General features: G+C 46.0%; 1 protein-coding gene across 5 annotated transcripts in view; it reads right to left on the bottom strand.

Annotated features, from left to right (window-relative positions):
• Positions 1-339: 339 nt before the first annotated feature.
• Positions 340-15,221, bottom strand: part of HEXA (hexosaminidase subunit alpha) — a 38,979-nt gene continuing 24,097 nt past the window's right edge. For 3 of the 5 annotated variants that reach the window (XM_037833499.1, XM_037833500.1, XM_037833501.1), the window contains 12 exons: positions 11,507-11,572; positions 10,863-10,909; positions 10,235-10,345; positions 9,232-9,333; positions 8,611-8,743; positions 7,520-7,700; positions 6,362-6,448; positions 5,999-6,071; positions 5,075-5,258; positions 4,778-4,868; positions 3,999-4,103; positions 340-2,905 (listed from right to left, as the gene is read on the bottom strand). In XM_037833499.1, the coding sequence (XP_037689427.1) occupies positions 2,842-2,905; positions 3,999-4,103; positions 4,778-4,868; positions 5,075-5,258; positions 5,999-6,071; positions 6,362-6,448; positions 7,520-7,700; positions 8,611-8,743; positions 9,232-9,333; positions 10,235-10,345; positions 10,863-10,909; positions 11,507-11,572 (1,244 nt within the window). In that variant the 3' untranslated portion in view covers positions 340-2,841. The remainder of the gene's footprint in view (positions 2,906-3,998; positions 4,104-4,777; positions 4,869-5,074; positions 5,259-5,998; positions 6,072-6,361; positions 6,449-7,519; positions 7,701-8,610; positions 8,744-9,231; positions 9,334-10,234; positions 10,346-10,862; positions 10,910-11,506; positions 11,573-15,221) is intronic. The other 2 variants (XM_037833498.1, XM_037833502.1) reach the window with 2 other exon arrangements.

Here is a 15,221-nt window from a genome sequence, read left to right as displayed (position 1 = left end):
ACCCCTCAAGTGGAGGTCATTAGCATTTCAATGGTCTCACTCTCTGCTTGTGCTGTCTCCACCCTTCCCCGAGTCACAGCCCTGGAAACTGAAAATGACTGGGGCTTTCTCCACTGAGAGATTTTATGCTGTGTTCTTGGGCATTCCTCCCAATTCAGGTTGGTGTATGATGAGTGGATAGTCTCGTTTGTCCCCCTGCAGTTATTCTGGATGATTTACTAGTTGTTTCTGGTTTTTTGTAGTTGTTCCAGGGGGACTACTTAGCTTCCACTCCTCTCTATGCTGCCATCTTGCCCAAGTCCCAGAGTTTATTTTAAATAAAGGCAAAATATACAATGATTTGAGTACTCAATTACTATTTATTTCCTTAATAAAAAAAAGCATATGATACACATATTCTTCTCTGTATTGATTCATTTTACAAGACATTGACAGAAGCTATAAAAATCTAAATTTTAGAGCGCTAGTAATCTTGTCACAAAGCGGTGTGTCTACATTAATGAAAACTAAAACCGTCTATATCCATATAATCCTTTTTTTAACCCTTCCCCAATATCCTCTCTGTTTCCCTCACACTCTTGCTGTCCAGTAAGTCTAAGGTTGAGTGAATAATTCCACAACACCAGTACTCTGATGGCTAATCCCTACTGTAATCTGCTGAGGTGCACCTGAAAACACTCGTGACCTCATTTATCAGATTCCATGAAGAGAGGGGTACCTGTTGAGTAGCCTCAACTCCTGCTGAGTAGGAGAAGGCCCAATGTCCCTCCCAACCTTCATACACTCCTTTACTTTAATTCCCATTATGCCTGTTTTGTGTCTTTGTGGGGGGGGTGGGATGGTGGCTGGGTGAGGACTCTCTTCTCTAAATTGACTGAAACCAGGAAACAGGGTCAGGCTCACCCCCCACCTCTGGTGTGTGCAGAGAATGCAGACAGGCCTGAGTAGTCCGGCGGGAGCTGGGCGGGGCACTAAGTTAACCCACTGGAAGGGAGATGAGGTGTCTGCACATTGGAACAGACTTTGGGCGTTTGCTACCAGGCAAGGGCAGTTCAAGGAGTAACGATATGTATCTTCAGGTAAACGCCATTGTGATCAACGGACCTGGAGGAGCAACAGTGGAGGTCGGGAGCAGCATCACCCTATCACTCAAGGTCTTGACAGGACTACATTAATTATTTTTTATTTTTTGGTGAAAAAGTATAAGAAATCATAGAACCTTACTGCTTTAACACAACTGTTCTCATGGTCTCTTTCCTTCACTGATACAGACTTACAACTTCGTGCCTGCTCTTTTTATTTAACATTATCTCAAACAATAGTTAACATTAAAGTTATGATCAGGAGGGAAGCAAGGGCATTTGAAGTATATGCGGCATTTCTGCAGGGTCCTTGCCTAGACTACCCTCAGGCTTCTGATGACAGCAGCAAGGGGACTCCTATGGTGGGTGCAGGTGGTGGAGCCTTAGCTCCAGTGTCTCTCCCGGCCAGAGCCCTGGTCTTGGCTAAACTGCACTGGGTGAAAAGTCCTGACCCCAAGAGGATTCTTCAGGTAGAAGGTGCCCGCCCTGTAACAACAGAAATAGTGCAAGAAGGCAGGGCTCATCTACTGCCAACAAGGTCCTCAAAGAAAGATGATTGAGGGATTGAAGCATGGTATTTAAGGAGCAAATTTTACTCTGATCCCTTCTCAGCCCTGCCTTCCCCAATTTCCTGTACCCACCAGACTGGAAGCTTTCTGAAAGAAATGCCTGAGACCTCCCCATTGTTCTCCCAGCCTAGGACCTTAGAAAATAAAGGTCAAAGGAGGCTACATACAACTGGGCCACAGTCCACTGCTGCCCAGTCTCAGCAACACTGTTGGCTTCTGCACAAAGAATCCACAAGGGGGCGGTCTCAGTCAGTTAGACCTTTCCTCCTGGGATGGGGACAGGGGCAAGGGGGACAGTCACCGGCATGAAGGTCCTCTTTCCAGAGCCACATGCCCATTCCTTTGTCCCCCAGGGGCTTTGCTCTCATGGGCTCAGCTATGTCCCCAATTCTCTGAGATGTTATGGGCTGAAAATTGGAGAGGAGGCAGGGGATGGGTAGAAGTTGCCTGCATTATTGGGAGTTGCTCAGAGCTTCAGAGAACTAAGTCCTTCAAATTCAAAAGCTACCCAACAGTACTTAATAATATTAAATGTTTGCATGTAACTGAAATAACAAGAAACCCAAAGGAAAAAAGCTTTAGAGGAGGAAAATTCTTGTGAATATGCATGCAGAAGGGGGTTGTTTTGTGATGAGGCTGGGTCTAGAGCCCTTGCCACTGCCAGAACACTTTTGGGCCTCTTTAATCTCTTCTTTTATGTACACAAGCCTTGGAGGCCTGAGGTTGAAGGGGAGTGGCCAGGATGAGGATGGCTGTGTATGTGGACCTTGGAGGTAGGTGGGAGAGGAACCATACAACTCATAAGCTAAGCAGGGCAGGGCAAATGCTACAGGTTTCATTCCCAGCCCTCAACTCACGGGATCCTTCCAGGGGACAGACCTGTGCCTGGCCTGGCCAGGCCCTATTGAGTCCTATACTCGAAGAAGCAGGCCAGTCTTTGCTGCCTCCTCACCCCAGGGCCACTTGTTTGCTTGTTTGTTCGTTTGTTTTACAAAGATAATCCATGTTAATTATAGAAAACTGCCACATCACCCTTTATTATATGCCAGTGCCAGCACCGGCCACCTTCTTGCCAGGCACAGGGGCACGTGGGCAAGGGGCTCCATCCCCCGGCCGGGATGCAGTGGAAGCCTGGCCCCACTACCACTCTCCTAGGGCCAGCACCCTCCTTGGTGCCTGGGGTTGCTTACTCAGGTCTCTTCAAACTCCTGTTCACAGTAGCCTATGCTGAGGGGTTGAGCCCGGACACCTCGCCTGCAAGAGGACACAAAGAAACAGAGTGAGATAAGCCCCTCAGAAGCGGGGAGGGGGACCTTCTCCTTCTCCACCACAACCAGCAGTCTCTCCTTCCCTCATTTCAGCGGATCTCAAACTTCCAGGGTACACCAAAATTACTGGACTCTTACTTCCAGAGATTCTCACTTGTGGTGTGTGTGTGTGTGTGTGTGTGTGTGTGCGCGCACATGCATGCACGTGTTGGCATGTTGAACAGGTACCTGGTATCCCAGATGACTGATACAGATCAACCTATGAATCTGGAAGAACATCTCTCTATTTCTACCCTGCCTTATTCTGTACCTCAGCCCCAAATAATTCAGACCCTTTAGAAGACAAGTGGATGGCTGAGGGATGCCTTTCCTGGCTCTAAAATGCTGTAATTGCAGAGTGTGTACAGCGGGAAGAGGGAGATACGAAGCACTGTCCAGGTCATGCATTGGGCCTGGACATGAAATCCTATCCTTACAAGTTCAAAGACCTGACCAATCTCCTTTGGAGACCTCCAGGCAAGCATCCTTTATTACACAAATAATGTACTCAGAGATGATAAGGAACTAGCTCAAAGTCACCCAGTGAACTGCAGACTGTTGAGGCCTATTCCCCACAGTGCGTGGCTCCCAGCCGAGGACCCTGCTCTGCACTAACCTGTGTCTTCCAGGTTCTCAAGGCACAGTTAATAAATGGAGCAGAGAGAGGACCGTCTTACACAGGCCCATCCCCAACAGAGGTGCAGGTGTTCCGAGAGCCCATTAAAGTGTGGCCCATGGCTAAGAGCACAGCCTCCGAATTCACCCTGGTTTAAATCTAGTTTTGAGTAACTTTGGGAAAATTATTTAGCTTCTCTGTGCCTCAGTTGCCTGTCTCTAAAATGGGGATAAAAGAATATGCACTTTACAGGGTTGCAGTGAGGATTAAATGAGAAAATGCATGCAAAAGGGTTAGCACAGTGCTGGTCACATAGTAAGTGGTCTATAAATGTTACCTATTGCTGTTATTCTTTCTTCTCAGTAAGGGGTTCCAAATCCCTGACTTGTCCCACCTGCCGTGGGAGGCCCCACAGCCTGCTTACCTCAGCAGCTCACAGCGGAAATGTGTCAAGCGTTTGAAGGCAAACTCCAGATCAGTCACAATCCTGTTGCTCCACAGCCGCTCGGCAACAGCCCCTGCTCTGGGCCTGGAGGGAAGGGGGCCATGCACCAGGTATCTGTATTTCCTACAAGGCACTGAGCATCCATGGGCTTCTGTCCCTTGTTTAGGCCCCACAGACCAACTCAGGGCCGAGGCATGCTATTACCATCTTGTTTAGAGCTACAGCCTGGCTGACTGGCTCCCATTTCTAGGGCTCAACTCCATCTTCATTAAAATGAGGAGTGATCCTACCCTTCTCTCCCCAAGATATGGGAACCAGAGTAAGTCTTAAAAGCATTACTGCTACAGACAGCAGCAGCAGATGCTCTCAAAAGGTAAATTCTACACACCTAACCAGGCTTGGTGAGGCTGCAGCCTCTGCAGCTGCTAAGGAACCAGCAGAGGAAAGTATTATTAGGAATCATGGACTCTGGGTGCTGGGTCCTGAGCAAGTCATCTAAGTTCTACAGGCTTCATTATCTCACATTGTGAAGTAGGGCTGACAATCCCTAGCCTGCACACCTAACGGGCTGTTGGAGGAGCATATGTAAGTCAGGTGGGAAGTAAAGATTACGTACAAATGGAAAGATCATTGCAATGGCCCTTCCCTCTCACGCCTGAAAGAGAAACCAGTCCGGAGGTGGGTAGGTGGTATAGAGTCTGTAAAGGAGAACCCTTGCCCACAAGCCTAAGCCTCCAGCCTTCTCAAATAACCCTTACCAGAGCCTGGGGACCAGGTTTGTGCTGTCCACATACTCGCCCCACATACAGGCCTCTCCACCAATCACCAGGGACTTCTGCTCAGAGCTACCTGAGGGGAAATAAGTAACATCAGGCTGGAGGGGGAGGTGGTAGTAGGGTAACTCGGAGCTTCCCCTCCATCTTCCTAATGTGATCCTTTCCTCAGGTAGGTCGTTTCATCTCTAAATGTGAATTGTCAGCTCATACCCTCCAACCTCCCATTCTGTGCCCCAGCCCAGCCTCCTTTTATCAGCAACGTAAGCTCCCTGCTTTCACCTTCAAATGCCAGGGGCTCTACCATGTAGACTTCCTTCCAATCAGGGCCGTAACTTATGCGATTCAGGTACCAGGGGGCAGAAAGTAAGGCTCGGAAGCCAGCCTGGGTAATCTGTTCCAGCTCCTTCAAATAGCCTACCGGTGTCTCTTCTCGCCACACCTGTATGATTGTGTCTGGCCGAACCTGTCACCAAAGGTCAAATGGGGATAATGACTCATGTGGATCAGGAAATGCCTAGGCTCATTCTTATGCAGGCAACCAGGCCAAGGGGTGCATGCTACCCTTTGTCCCCCATCAGTCAATACGTCTTTCTGATTCCTAACCACTGAGCTCACACCCCAGGGCAGAACCTGAGGATTCCATAGGCCCCACCAGTACTCCCACGGTCCTCCTCCCCCAGTCCCTCTGCAGCCTCCCTGTCCACACTGAGATAGTAATACTGGCTGTGGACTGAGGGAGGCAAGCAGTGGGACCCAGAGGATTCATCAGGAGCTATCATAGCATGCCCAAGAGTCTCCAGATGTTTCTAGGAATGGGAAAGGTTCCTACAGAGCCCCTGAAATCTGGGATCTTGTTGATTAACAATGAAGAAAGAAGTCCTGCTTTTGCAGAACTGGAAGACCCTAGTCTCTGACTCAGGAAGCCAAACTCAGTCCATATTTTCAGGAATCTCAGGTAATCTAGCAGCAGAAGTAACTCTTGATCCATTTGCAGGGAGGGAAGATAGACTGAGGTTCTGACACCCAAGCCCAGAGCTCCTGCCTTGTGACCTTTTTAGATGGGAAGGGAAAGATGGCCCCAAGTGCTCTGACCATTAAAGCCTAACCCAAACCAGGAGGACCAGTCCTTGGAGGGGCAGGAAAGCGCTGGGGAGACCAGAGGGAGATAATGCTAGAGTCTGCTCTTCTCTGCCCCTGGCTCACCTTTACTTTATTATCAAACACCTCCTGCCACACCACGTAGCCCTTGCCATAGGCAGAAACGATGTCCAACAGCCTGGAGAGGAAGGCAGAGTAAAAAAAGTATCTGTTCAGTTCAGACTGATCCTAGGCTCTTTGTGCCAGTAATCTTGGGGTTTAGCCTGGCTGGGGACTACTCTTGATTGAGCAGTGTCCCCAGGGTTGGGAATTAACCACTACAAACCTGAAAGGGTAGAACAAAGGAACACTTTAGGGACCCAGACACTGGTCAAGCAGGGCCTAACCCTGGCATGGAAAGGGAGGACCCCACAGTAGGACTAGGACGCCCCAAGGAATCCTGCCCACCCATCCTCCTTCCGTCCTCACTTTTGGATGTAGAAGGACTCCAGCTGCTTGAAGTCGTCACCAAAGCCTTTCTTCTTCATAAAGGCCCGGATATCTGGATTGGACTTCCTGAATCCCAAGAGAAAACAGAGATTAATTCTTTCAACATCCTAAAACCTCAAAGCCTGGAGATTAGTCACCTGGCCTCCTACAACTTCCTTTTTTCAACTGAAAAAAAAAAAACAAACAAACAAGTGAGGATCTCAGAAGCCCCGATTAGTCACCTGGCCTCCTACAACTTCCTTTTTTCAACTGGAAAAAAAAAAAACAAACAAGTGAGGATCTCAGAAGCCCCAAACATGGATGGTGTGGTCTAGCAAAGCTATGTTAAGAATGCCATTGACAGAGGCTGAGAAAGGAGGAGTTTGGACCTGAAGAGCTTTAAGTTCAAACTCTCAAAGGAAATGCATCATTAATCATCTCTCCAGACTACAAGAGGACCTAGGGCTTCAGTTTGGGGCTCTGGCACACTGAATTCTGGCTTCTCTACCCAACCCCACAACCCTGACACATATTGTGTTATTTCCTTAATATTTACTCTTTATTCCAGTTGGATGACAATCCTTGCTAACTCCCTTGCTTCACGATGTCTATATTTGACCCATGCTGTTCTCCTCCTGGAATATTTTACCCCTTTTCCATGTCTCTTTAAAATAGCCTATTTCCCAGATCTGGCTCTAGTACCCAGTTCTCTAAGAAATCCCTCAAACTCTTTTTAGCTCACTAGATCCAAGGATTTGGACTTTACAATTTAATACTGGATTAGACCCTATCATAGACTAGTCTCAAATTCTTTGTCTTGACTCTTCAATCAGGCCATTTTAAGTCTCCATAAGCAACAATTAGTTTTCTTTACTCTGGATTTTGCCAAGACAATTCTGTGCACAGAGGTGGTTTTTCCATACCTATTTAAAGGTTAGGAGAGAGGATGAAGGGAGAGGTTCATTTTGCCACACTCAAGTAGGACCTTTCTGCAAGTGTTCAGAGGAAAGCCCAAAACCTGAGCAATCTCAACTGAGAGAGACTGCTGTCTGAGAGGCTGGCCCTTTAGGAGCAACTGAGACAGCTGTCCTTCGGGGTAAACCTGTGTTTTGAGTTAGCAATTCATCGGGTGCTATGGGAAGATCACAGAGCTCATACCAGCAGGTGAAATCAACCTCATCTCCTCCAAGGTGAAGATAAAAATCCGGGAAGACAGAACTGATCTCCAAGAAAAATGTCCTCATGAACTCATAGGTAGTGTTGAGAATAGGATTCACAGGTCCAAAGGTGCCAGAGGGATGAGAGCCGGAGTAGCAAGGAGTCAATAATTCAGGGACACCTAAGTCAAAAGAACCCCACACAAGTGTCACAAATACCCAGATCCCTCATGCACACTTAAGGACATAAGTCACACAAAATAAGATAATCACATTCATAAACATTACACACATCGGTAGACACACACAGGCACTCAAAGATACCTGTAATCACCATCATTTAGTCACAAAGAATACAAACACATTCACAAAAAGATGCAGTTGAGCCGGTCGGTTAGCGGCTGAGTCCCAGACAACTGTTAACCACATACACTCTTGCCTTAATACATTACTTCTAGCAGGAGTCAACCCTTGCTTCCAAAGGCTGCTCACACATTGTCTTTAGGTAGACAAGCAGAAAGAGAGAGGCCTATTTCAGCTAAAGTGGCAAAAGCTTTCTTCTCTGTATCTTCCATATTTCTACATTTCCTGAAGGGCATCTCCCTGGGCCCAGAGTCTTTCCCTCCTGAGTCTGAGGCAACGAGATAGCTTTGATTTTGTACAGACCTGGTAGTCTTCCCCGCCCTTCCTTTAATTAGCTTTGAGTCAAAGTCTGGCGGATTCACACTGGGGAACTGGGGGTATATGGAAGAGACTGAGTGAACAGTTGTAGTAACTGTCCCATTCTACCTCTAAGCCACCTTGGGATTCCTTCTTTTAGATTCTATCCTGGGAATCAGTCCTCAACATCTACCTGCAAGGGAGTCATTAAGACAAGGACATCTGAGAATTTGCTGAAATGTTTTCAGTAAGTGATGGCCTCCTTCACCTGGAACAAGTTCTACTGATCCAAATTCCCAGGTAGAAGAAGATGGTGGAAAATATTTTTCCAGGGATCAAGGTTGGTGCATGCCACAATCAAGAGCTGATGCCCAGAAGTCCCACTCTGAGAAGGATCAGCAGACTCCCTCCAACTCCAGACATTATTCTTACCTGGTCCCCAGGACAAAGTGTGGCCAGGAGTGTCAAATTCTACCAGCACACGGATACCCCGAAGCCGTGCGTATCCAATCACCTCCTTCACATCCTGTTCTGTGTAGATATGGGTGACAGGGTTGTAGGACCCCTGAAAGGCACAAGATATCCTTCAGTCTCTGAGTTCCTGAAAGCTAACAGAGTAGAGGATATTTAAAATGTCCTCAGCACTCCCCAGATATCAGAAAATCTATCCATAGCCCTTTAGTACTGGAGACTCTTCAGGGAACATTATTATAATTTCCCATGAGCTATCATATCTGTCTTATCTGAGCATTATGATACTCAGATAAAACATAGATATTAAAAGGTAGGAATTATGCCCATTAAACAAAATATCAATAAATAAAAGAAAAATGAAACCAGGAGAGATTATCTCTTGAAGGTCCCACAGCAAATTAACATCAGTATGGACTCAAACTCAAGTTTCATGACTCCAAATCCAGTGTGCTTCCCTGATGTCAGTGTGTCACCTAAAACTGGGCTGGTAAGGACGAAGGCCATTCTCCTTGTTAGCAGGGCCACAGTGAGGCTCAGACATCGACCCATAAACTTGGTCTGGGCAAAATTGAGACATACCTTTCTGGTGAGATCTGGAAAAGTAAGGCTCTCGTATGGAAAGGAAGAGTCATCTACTACATGCCAGTGGAACACGTTGAATTTATTATATGCCATGACATCCTGTAGAGAAGAGCACACACTGTGAACTCATCATGGTTTCTCCAATTTTAACCTCAAACTTGGGAAGCACTGGGCAGGCTTTCAGGCGGCTCTGCACACCCAACAGGCTCAGCTCTACCCTGCACCAGCTTCGAATGAAGTGTTATAGGGTCTCACTATCAAACTTTCTCAGAGAGTGCCTAGCATGGAGGAAAGACCCTGCATATTTCTTCTTTTTCCAGGGCACATTCAAAGATGGGTGACAGAAAAGGTTATCTCCTCTTTTTGAGACGAGTCCTGGCTACATTGAAAGGAGGGATGCAGTTACTATGTTCCTTGCAGTCTTCCAAAAACCCAAAAATAGACTGAAGACTAATGCTTCATCCTGTCATTTACATTGGGTTATCTGACTAGTGTTTATCCAAACCGTGAGGTCTGGTGGCAACTTGGCACCACCATAATCAATAAATCTCAACAGCCATGGCTGACAGATGTGTCAACTCCTTCGATTCCACAAGAGGAGCAAAGGAAAAGGTAGACACATGAGTTACATTGGCAACTGCCAGATAAGATGCCCATCAAACTTAAGATAGTTAGAGGATTTTTTCCAGCTAGGGCTTTTAAAATCTTTTCTTCGATGAACTTTTCCTAATTAAGTGAAGTTACCTCTGTCTAGCCAAAGAAGTCAATTCTCCAAACCACTTTCTATGTCCCTGGAGAGAGCCTGGGCATTGATCCACAGTAGCCAGTGTGGTAGATTTAAGTCACTCTTGTTATCTTTTGAGTCTTAGAGCAGGATTTTTCCCAGGAGCTCATGAAATAACACACGTTCTCTAATTCTTAAGAAATATGGCCCCTGGTCTATCCCTTGTTCCCATCATCCCAGAGCCTTAGGGCAAAGAAGGCCTAAAGCTCTGGATACCAGAGTATCTAGAATGGTAGTCAGCGGCAGGTAATGGCGAGATGTATCCAACAGCAAGCCCCGGTGAGGGAAGCGGGGAAAGTCCACAATGTCCGTCTTGTTGACAAAGAACTGTGCAGAACAAACAAAGAACATGTCAGGACCCAAAGGAGCTCATCATGAGGTCAGAGAGGGATGAGGAAAACTCTCCCAAGATCCCTGAAAGGCCAATCTGTGACTGTTCTGTAGGATAACTAACTTCTTCAATGCCCCCTACACTTCCACAACAATATAGTCACCTGTCCAGAGAGCAACTGTCCCATTCCAGCCAAACACAACTGTCACACTCACCACTCAACCTGCAAATTCTTGATTTTCAGTGGCTGTTAACATGTTTTATTTTCTTCAAAGCAGTGTGGCTTCAAGGCCATTACTAATGACTTAGAGAAATGAAATTATAGTGACTCCAAACAGGCCCAATTTACCAAACAGTTCTCCACCCATATCTCCTCCCTATATCCTTGACAGGGCCATCTCAAGCCACCAGGACCCTGTCTAAGGCAAAACAAGATACTTCCAGGACTCTCAACATTGGGAGTGAATCTCTGGAGAGTGATTACAAGAGTCCTTTCTGAGGGCCTACACTCACCGTGCCCTCAGGAGATCTCCAAATAAGTTGGCTAAAAGTCTCCAGACCTACGGAGAAGCAGAGAGGCAGAGTAAAACTCAGGAAGACAGGGAAAGAGATGCATCCATCCGGAAGGTTCTCAATGTAGTAGAGCGTAATGTTGGGGCACCCAGTAAAATGGATGCAGTCCAGGCTTGATGGTTCTCAACAACTTACAAAAGGGGTATGAGGAAGCTAGTATCCATTAGGTATTAAATTCTTCATTTTCCCCAGAAACGCTATAGCTCTACATATCATACTACTACTTACTTAAAAAAAAATCATCTATTTCTTTTGATAAAGTTTTCCTTTTTAAAAAGTCTTTTCCAAGTATGTCTTTGGCTAGAGCTAAACAGGCAGTGCTTGTGGCACTGTGGGCACTTGCCCAGCTGCCTGTCCCCTGCTGGCACATGGAGCACAGGCCTGCAGGGTCTCTCATTGCTTCAGAAGACCTACCGCCACTGTGAAGGCTGAAGCCTGTCAATTTTTAGGGACCGGCACAACAACTGGTCTTCATTAAGAAAGCTTCCTAAAGAGTGGCTAGTCAATGGGGCCCAAGTCCTGTCCTCCCACCCTGCCAATGCCAACCTTCTCTCTCTCTCCCAGCATCAGCCTCGCCTTGTTACCTCGGAGAGCTCCCCAGACAGTCTCAGAGAGGAGGAAACACTGGTCATCATTTACAGTCAGGGTGTCTGAAATGACAGAAATGAACCCATTTTGTTAAAACTTTCTGCTCTCAAGGATTGCAGAACAGATGTTTCGTATAAATCCTTGGATTAAAAACAGCAAGATCACATTTTTAATCTTCAGAGAGGGTATGTCCCCAGAGTAGGGCCAGGCCTGCAGCCAGTGGGGAAGTATGGTCAGCACAGTGGCTCTGCAGGCCCTAGAAGATGAAGCATAATGAGGGCCAGGCTAGAGCAGAGGCCTCAGCAAAGCACCCCACTTTGTAGCTCAGCATCTATGGCCGGAAACATGAATCCCTGCCAGCCTTTAGCTGAAAGTATGACGTCTCCTATCAGCCAAGCGGAAAGGGACCCTTGGAGGAATGAGATCAGGCTACAGTGCTCCCCAAAGCCTTTATAATCACCCTCATTTCCTTTTTTTCTCCGGGCTTCTGTTACTTCATTCAAGAATGCAAGGAAGAAAACAATACTTGAATGTTCATTTTGGAGACTGAGAAGCTTCCAAATGCTGCTGCTCAGGGAAGACAGGAAGCAGTCAAAGGACAAATGACTTGGCTTCATCTCAGTACAGATGAGCAAAAACTCCTCTCCCCAGTGTAAGGTCTCTTAGAGAAAACCAGAGAGAACCTAAGATGGCGGCTAGGTGAGACAGGGCAAAAAAACACCTCCATGAAAAATACTAGATAAAAACCAGAAAGTGACCCAGAACACCACTTCCAGAGTAGCACCAGCCAGACAAGGTCTGCTAAATCTACAGGGACCGGGCATTTGGTGAAACCGGGAGTCTGCATTCTGATACGATTGAGTGAGTAGGCTGAAAGTCCCTCGGCCACGCTGTGGTGTGGGGAAACAGTGGGTTGGCGTTTGGAGATGGACTAGTTCTTTAAAAAAAAGAACACCAGGAGCAGCTGCAAATATGACAGGAGCAGGCTGGGCTAACGCCTTGGTGTCTGGTGTAGAGGATACCCCTTCCCACACCCACTGCTGATTGTCTCGGGCCCAGGGGAGCAAAGGGGAGCCAAAAGGAGAAAAAAATGCACGACTTGCAGCCATCTCCCCAGCGGGTGGGGGCACTCCTGTCCGGGGCCGAACCCACAGCACAGAGCCGTGCCAAGAAAGCCAGTGTGACGGAGTCTTTCCCACAGCACCGCTCACACGCCACAATATCGGCCGTACACAGTGGCCTTTAATACACCCACGGCTGATTGTCCCGGAGCTGGGAAGGTGGAGCTGTGCGGAAAGGGGGAAGTTAAGGCATCCCATTCAACCATCTTCAAAGTGGGCTGGGAACACCCCTGCACAGCCTGGTGTCCCAGGGCTTCCCCGGAGGCCGGCGCACACTTGTGACGTGGCACAGCCTTCCCTCCCTCAGCAGAGGTCCTGGAAGAGCACAGCAGGGAAGGGGAACCATTCAGAAATCCCAGGGAACCTACGTCAATACCAAGGACTTTTGTGTCAGCTGGCAGAGAACAGCCTTAAATCTCCGGGAACACCTGGGAGGTTTGAGTATTAAACCTGCCCTTCCTCCCTAACCGCTCAGACTAACGCCCCTCATTCAGGGCAGACAGCACTGACAACACAGCCAAATTAAGTGCACCAATTGGACCCCACAAGAGTCAGATCCCCACACACCACAAAGCTGGGGAGAACTGACTTGAGGGGAATAGGTGACTCACAGACGCCATCTGCTGGTTAGTTAGAGAAAGTGTACACCACCAAGCTGCAATTCTGACAAATTAAAGATCAAGTAAAGCAAATGCCAAGAGGCCAAAAACAACAGAAAATCTTAAAGCATATGATAAAACCAGACGATATGGAGAACCCAAACCCGAACACCCAAATCAAAAGATCAGAAGACACACAGTACTTAGCGCAATTAATCAAAGAACTACAGACAGGCAACGAAAGCATGGCACAGGATATAAAGGACATGAAGAAGAGCATGGCACAGGATATAAAAGACATAAAGATGACCCTAGAAGAGCATAAAGAAGATATTGCAAGAGTAAATAAAAAAATAGAAGATCTAATGGAAATTAAAGAAACTGTAGGCCAAATTAAAAAGACTCTGGATACTCATAATACAAGATTAGAGGAAAATGAACAACTCAGCCTCCTTGAGGACCACAGAACAGAAACTGAAAGAACAAAAGAAAGAATGGGGAAAAAAATAAAAAAAATCTAAATGGATCTCAGGGATACAATAGATAAAATGAAATGTTCAAATTTAAGACTCATTGGTGTCCCAAAAGGGGAAGAGAAGGGTAAAGGTCTAGAAAGAGTATTCAAAGAAATTGTTTGGGAAAACTTCCCAAACCTTCTACACAATATAAACACACAAAGCATAAATGCCCAGCAAACTCCAAATAGAATAAATCCAAATAAACCCACTCCGAGACATATTCTGATCAGACTGTCAAATACTGAAGAGAAGGAACAAGTTCTGAAAGCAGCAAGAAAAAAGCAATTCACCACATACAAAGGAAACAGCATAGTAACTACTCAGCGGCCACCATGGAGGCGAGAAGGCAGTGGCATGACATATTTAAAATTCTGAGAGAGAAAAATTTCCAACCAAGAATACTTTATTCAGCAAAACTTTCCTTCAAATTTGAGGGAGAGCTTAGATTTTTCACAAACAAATGCTGAGAGATTTTGCTAATAAAAGACCTGCCCTACTTCAGACACTAAAGGGAGCCCTACAGACAGAAAACAAAGAAAGGAGAGAGAGATATAGAGAATTTTAACAGACATATATAGAATATTACATCCCAGGTCACCGGGACACACATCCTTCTCTAGTGATCATGGATCTTTCTCCAGAATGGACTGTATGCTAGGACATAAAAACAAGCCTCAATAAAATAAAATAAAATAAAATTATTTTTTCAAAGCACATTCTCTGACCACAATGGAATACAAATAGAAGTCAATAACCATCAGAGACTTGGAGAATTCACAAACACCTGGAGGGTAAAAAGGAGGGGGAGATGAAAACATTCCTGGATAATCAAAAGCTGAGGGACTCCATCACTAGTAATCAGTCCTATAAGAAATACTAAAGGGAGTTGAGCAGGCTGAAAGGAAGGGACACTAAACAATTGACTGAAACTACATGAAGAAATAAAGATTTCCACTAAAGATCACATGGTAAATATAAATACCAATACTACTGTATTTTTGATTTATAACTCCACTATTTACTTCCTACAGGATCTAAAATACATGAACTGTAATGATAAATCAGTGGTTTTGGACTCAATGTAAAATATGTAATTTTTGACAAGAACTACATAAAGGTGGGGGAATGATGGAGTATAGGAACATAGTTTATGTGTCATATGGAAGTTAAGTTGGTATCAAAGAAAAACAAGATTGTTACAGATTTAAGATGTTAAATTTAAGCCCCACAGTAAACACAAAGGAAGTATCAGAGAACATGATCATAGAGATGAAAAGTAGAGTAGGGGTTCTGAGAAGTGGGTGAAGGAGCAATGTGGAGTTAAGAAATGAGAGTATAGTTTCTGTTTGGGGTGAAGGGAAACTTCTAGAAATGGATGGTGGGAAGGTGATAGCATTGCAACATTCTAAATGTGATTAATCCCACTAATGGAATGCTAGGCAGGGGGTGGAATGGGAAGATTAAGGCTATATA

This window comes from Choloepus didactylus, chromosome 4 (assembly GCF_015220235.1).
Source record: "Choloepus didactylus isolate mChoDid1 chromosome 4, mChoDid1.pri, whole genome shotgun sequence".
NCBI lineage: Eukaryota > Metazoa > Chordata > Mammalia > Pilosa > Megalonychidae > Choloepus > Choloepus didactylus.
The sequence above is the reverse complement of the archived record's forward strand: the minus strand, read 5'-3'. Positions and strand labels throughout refer to the sequence as shown.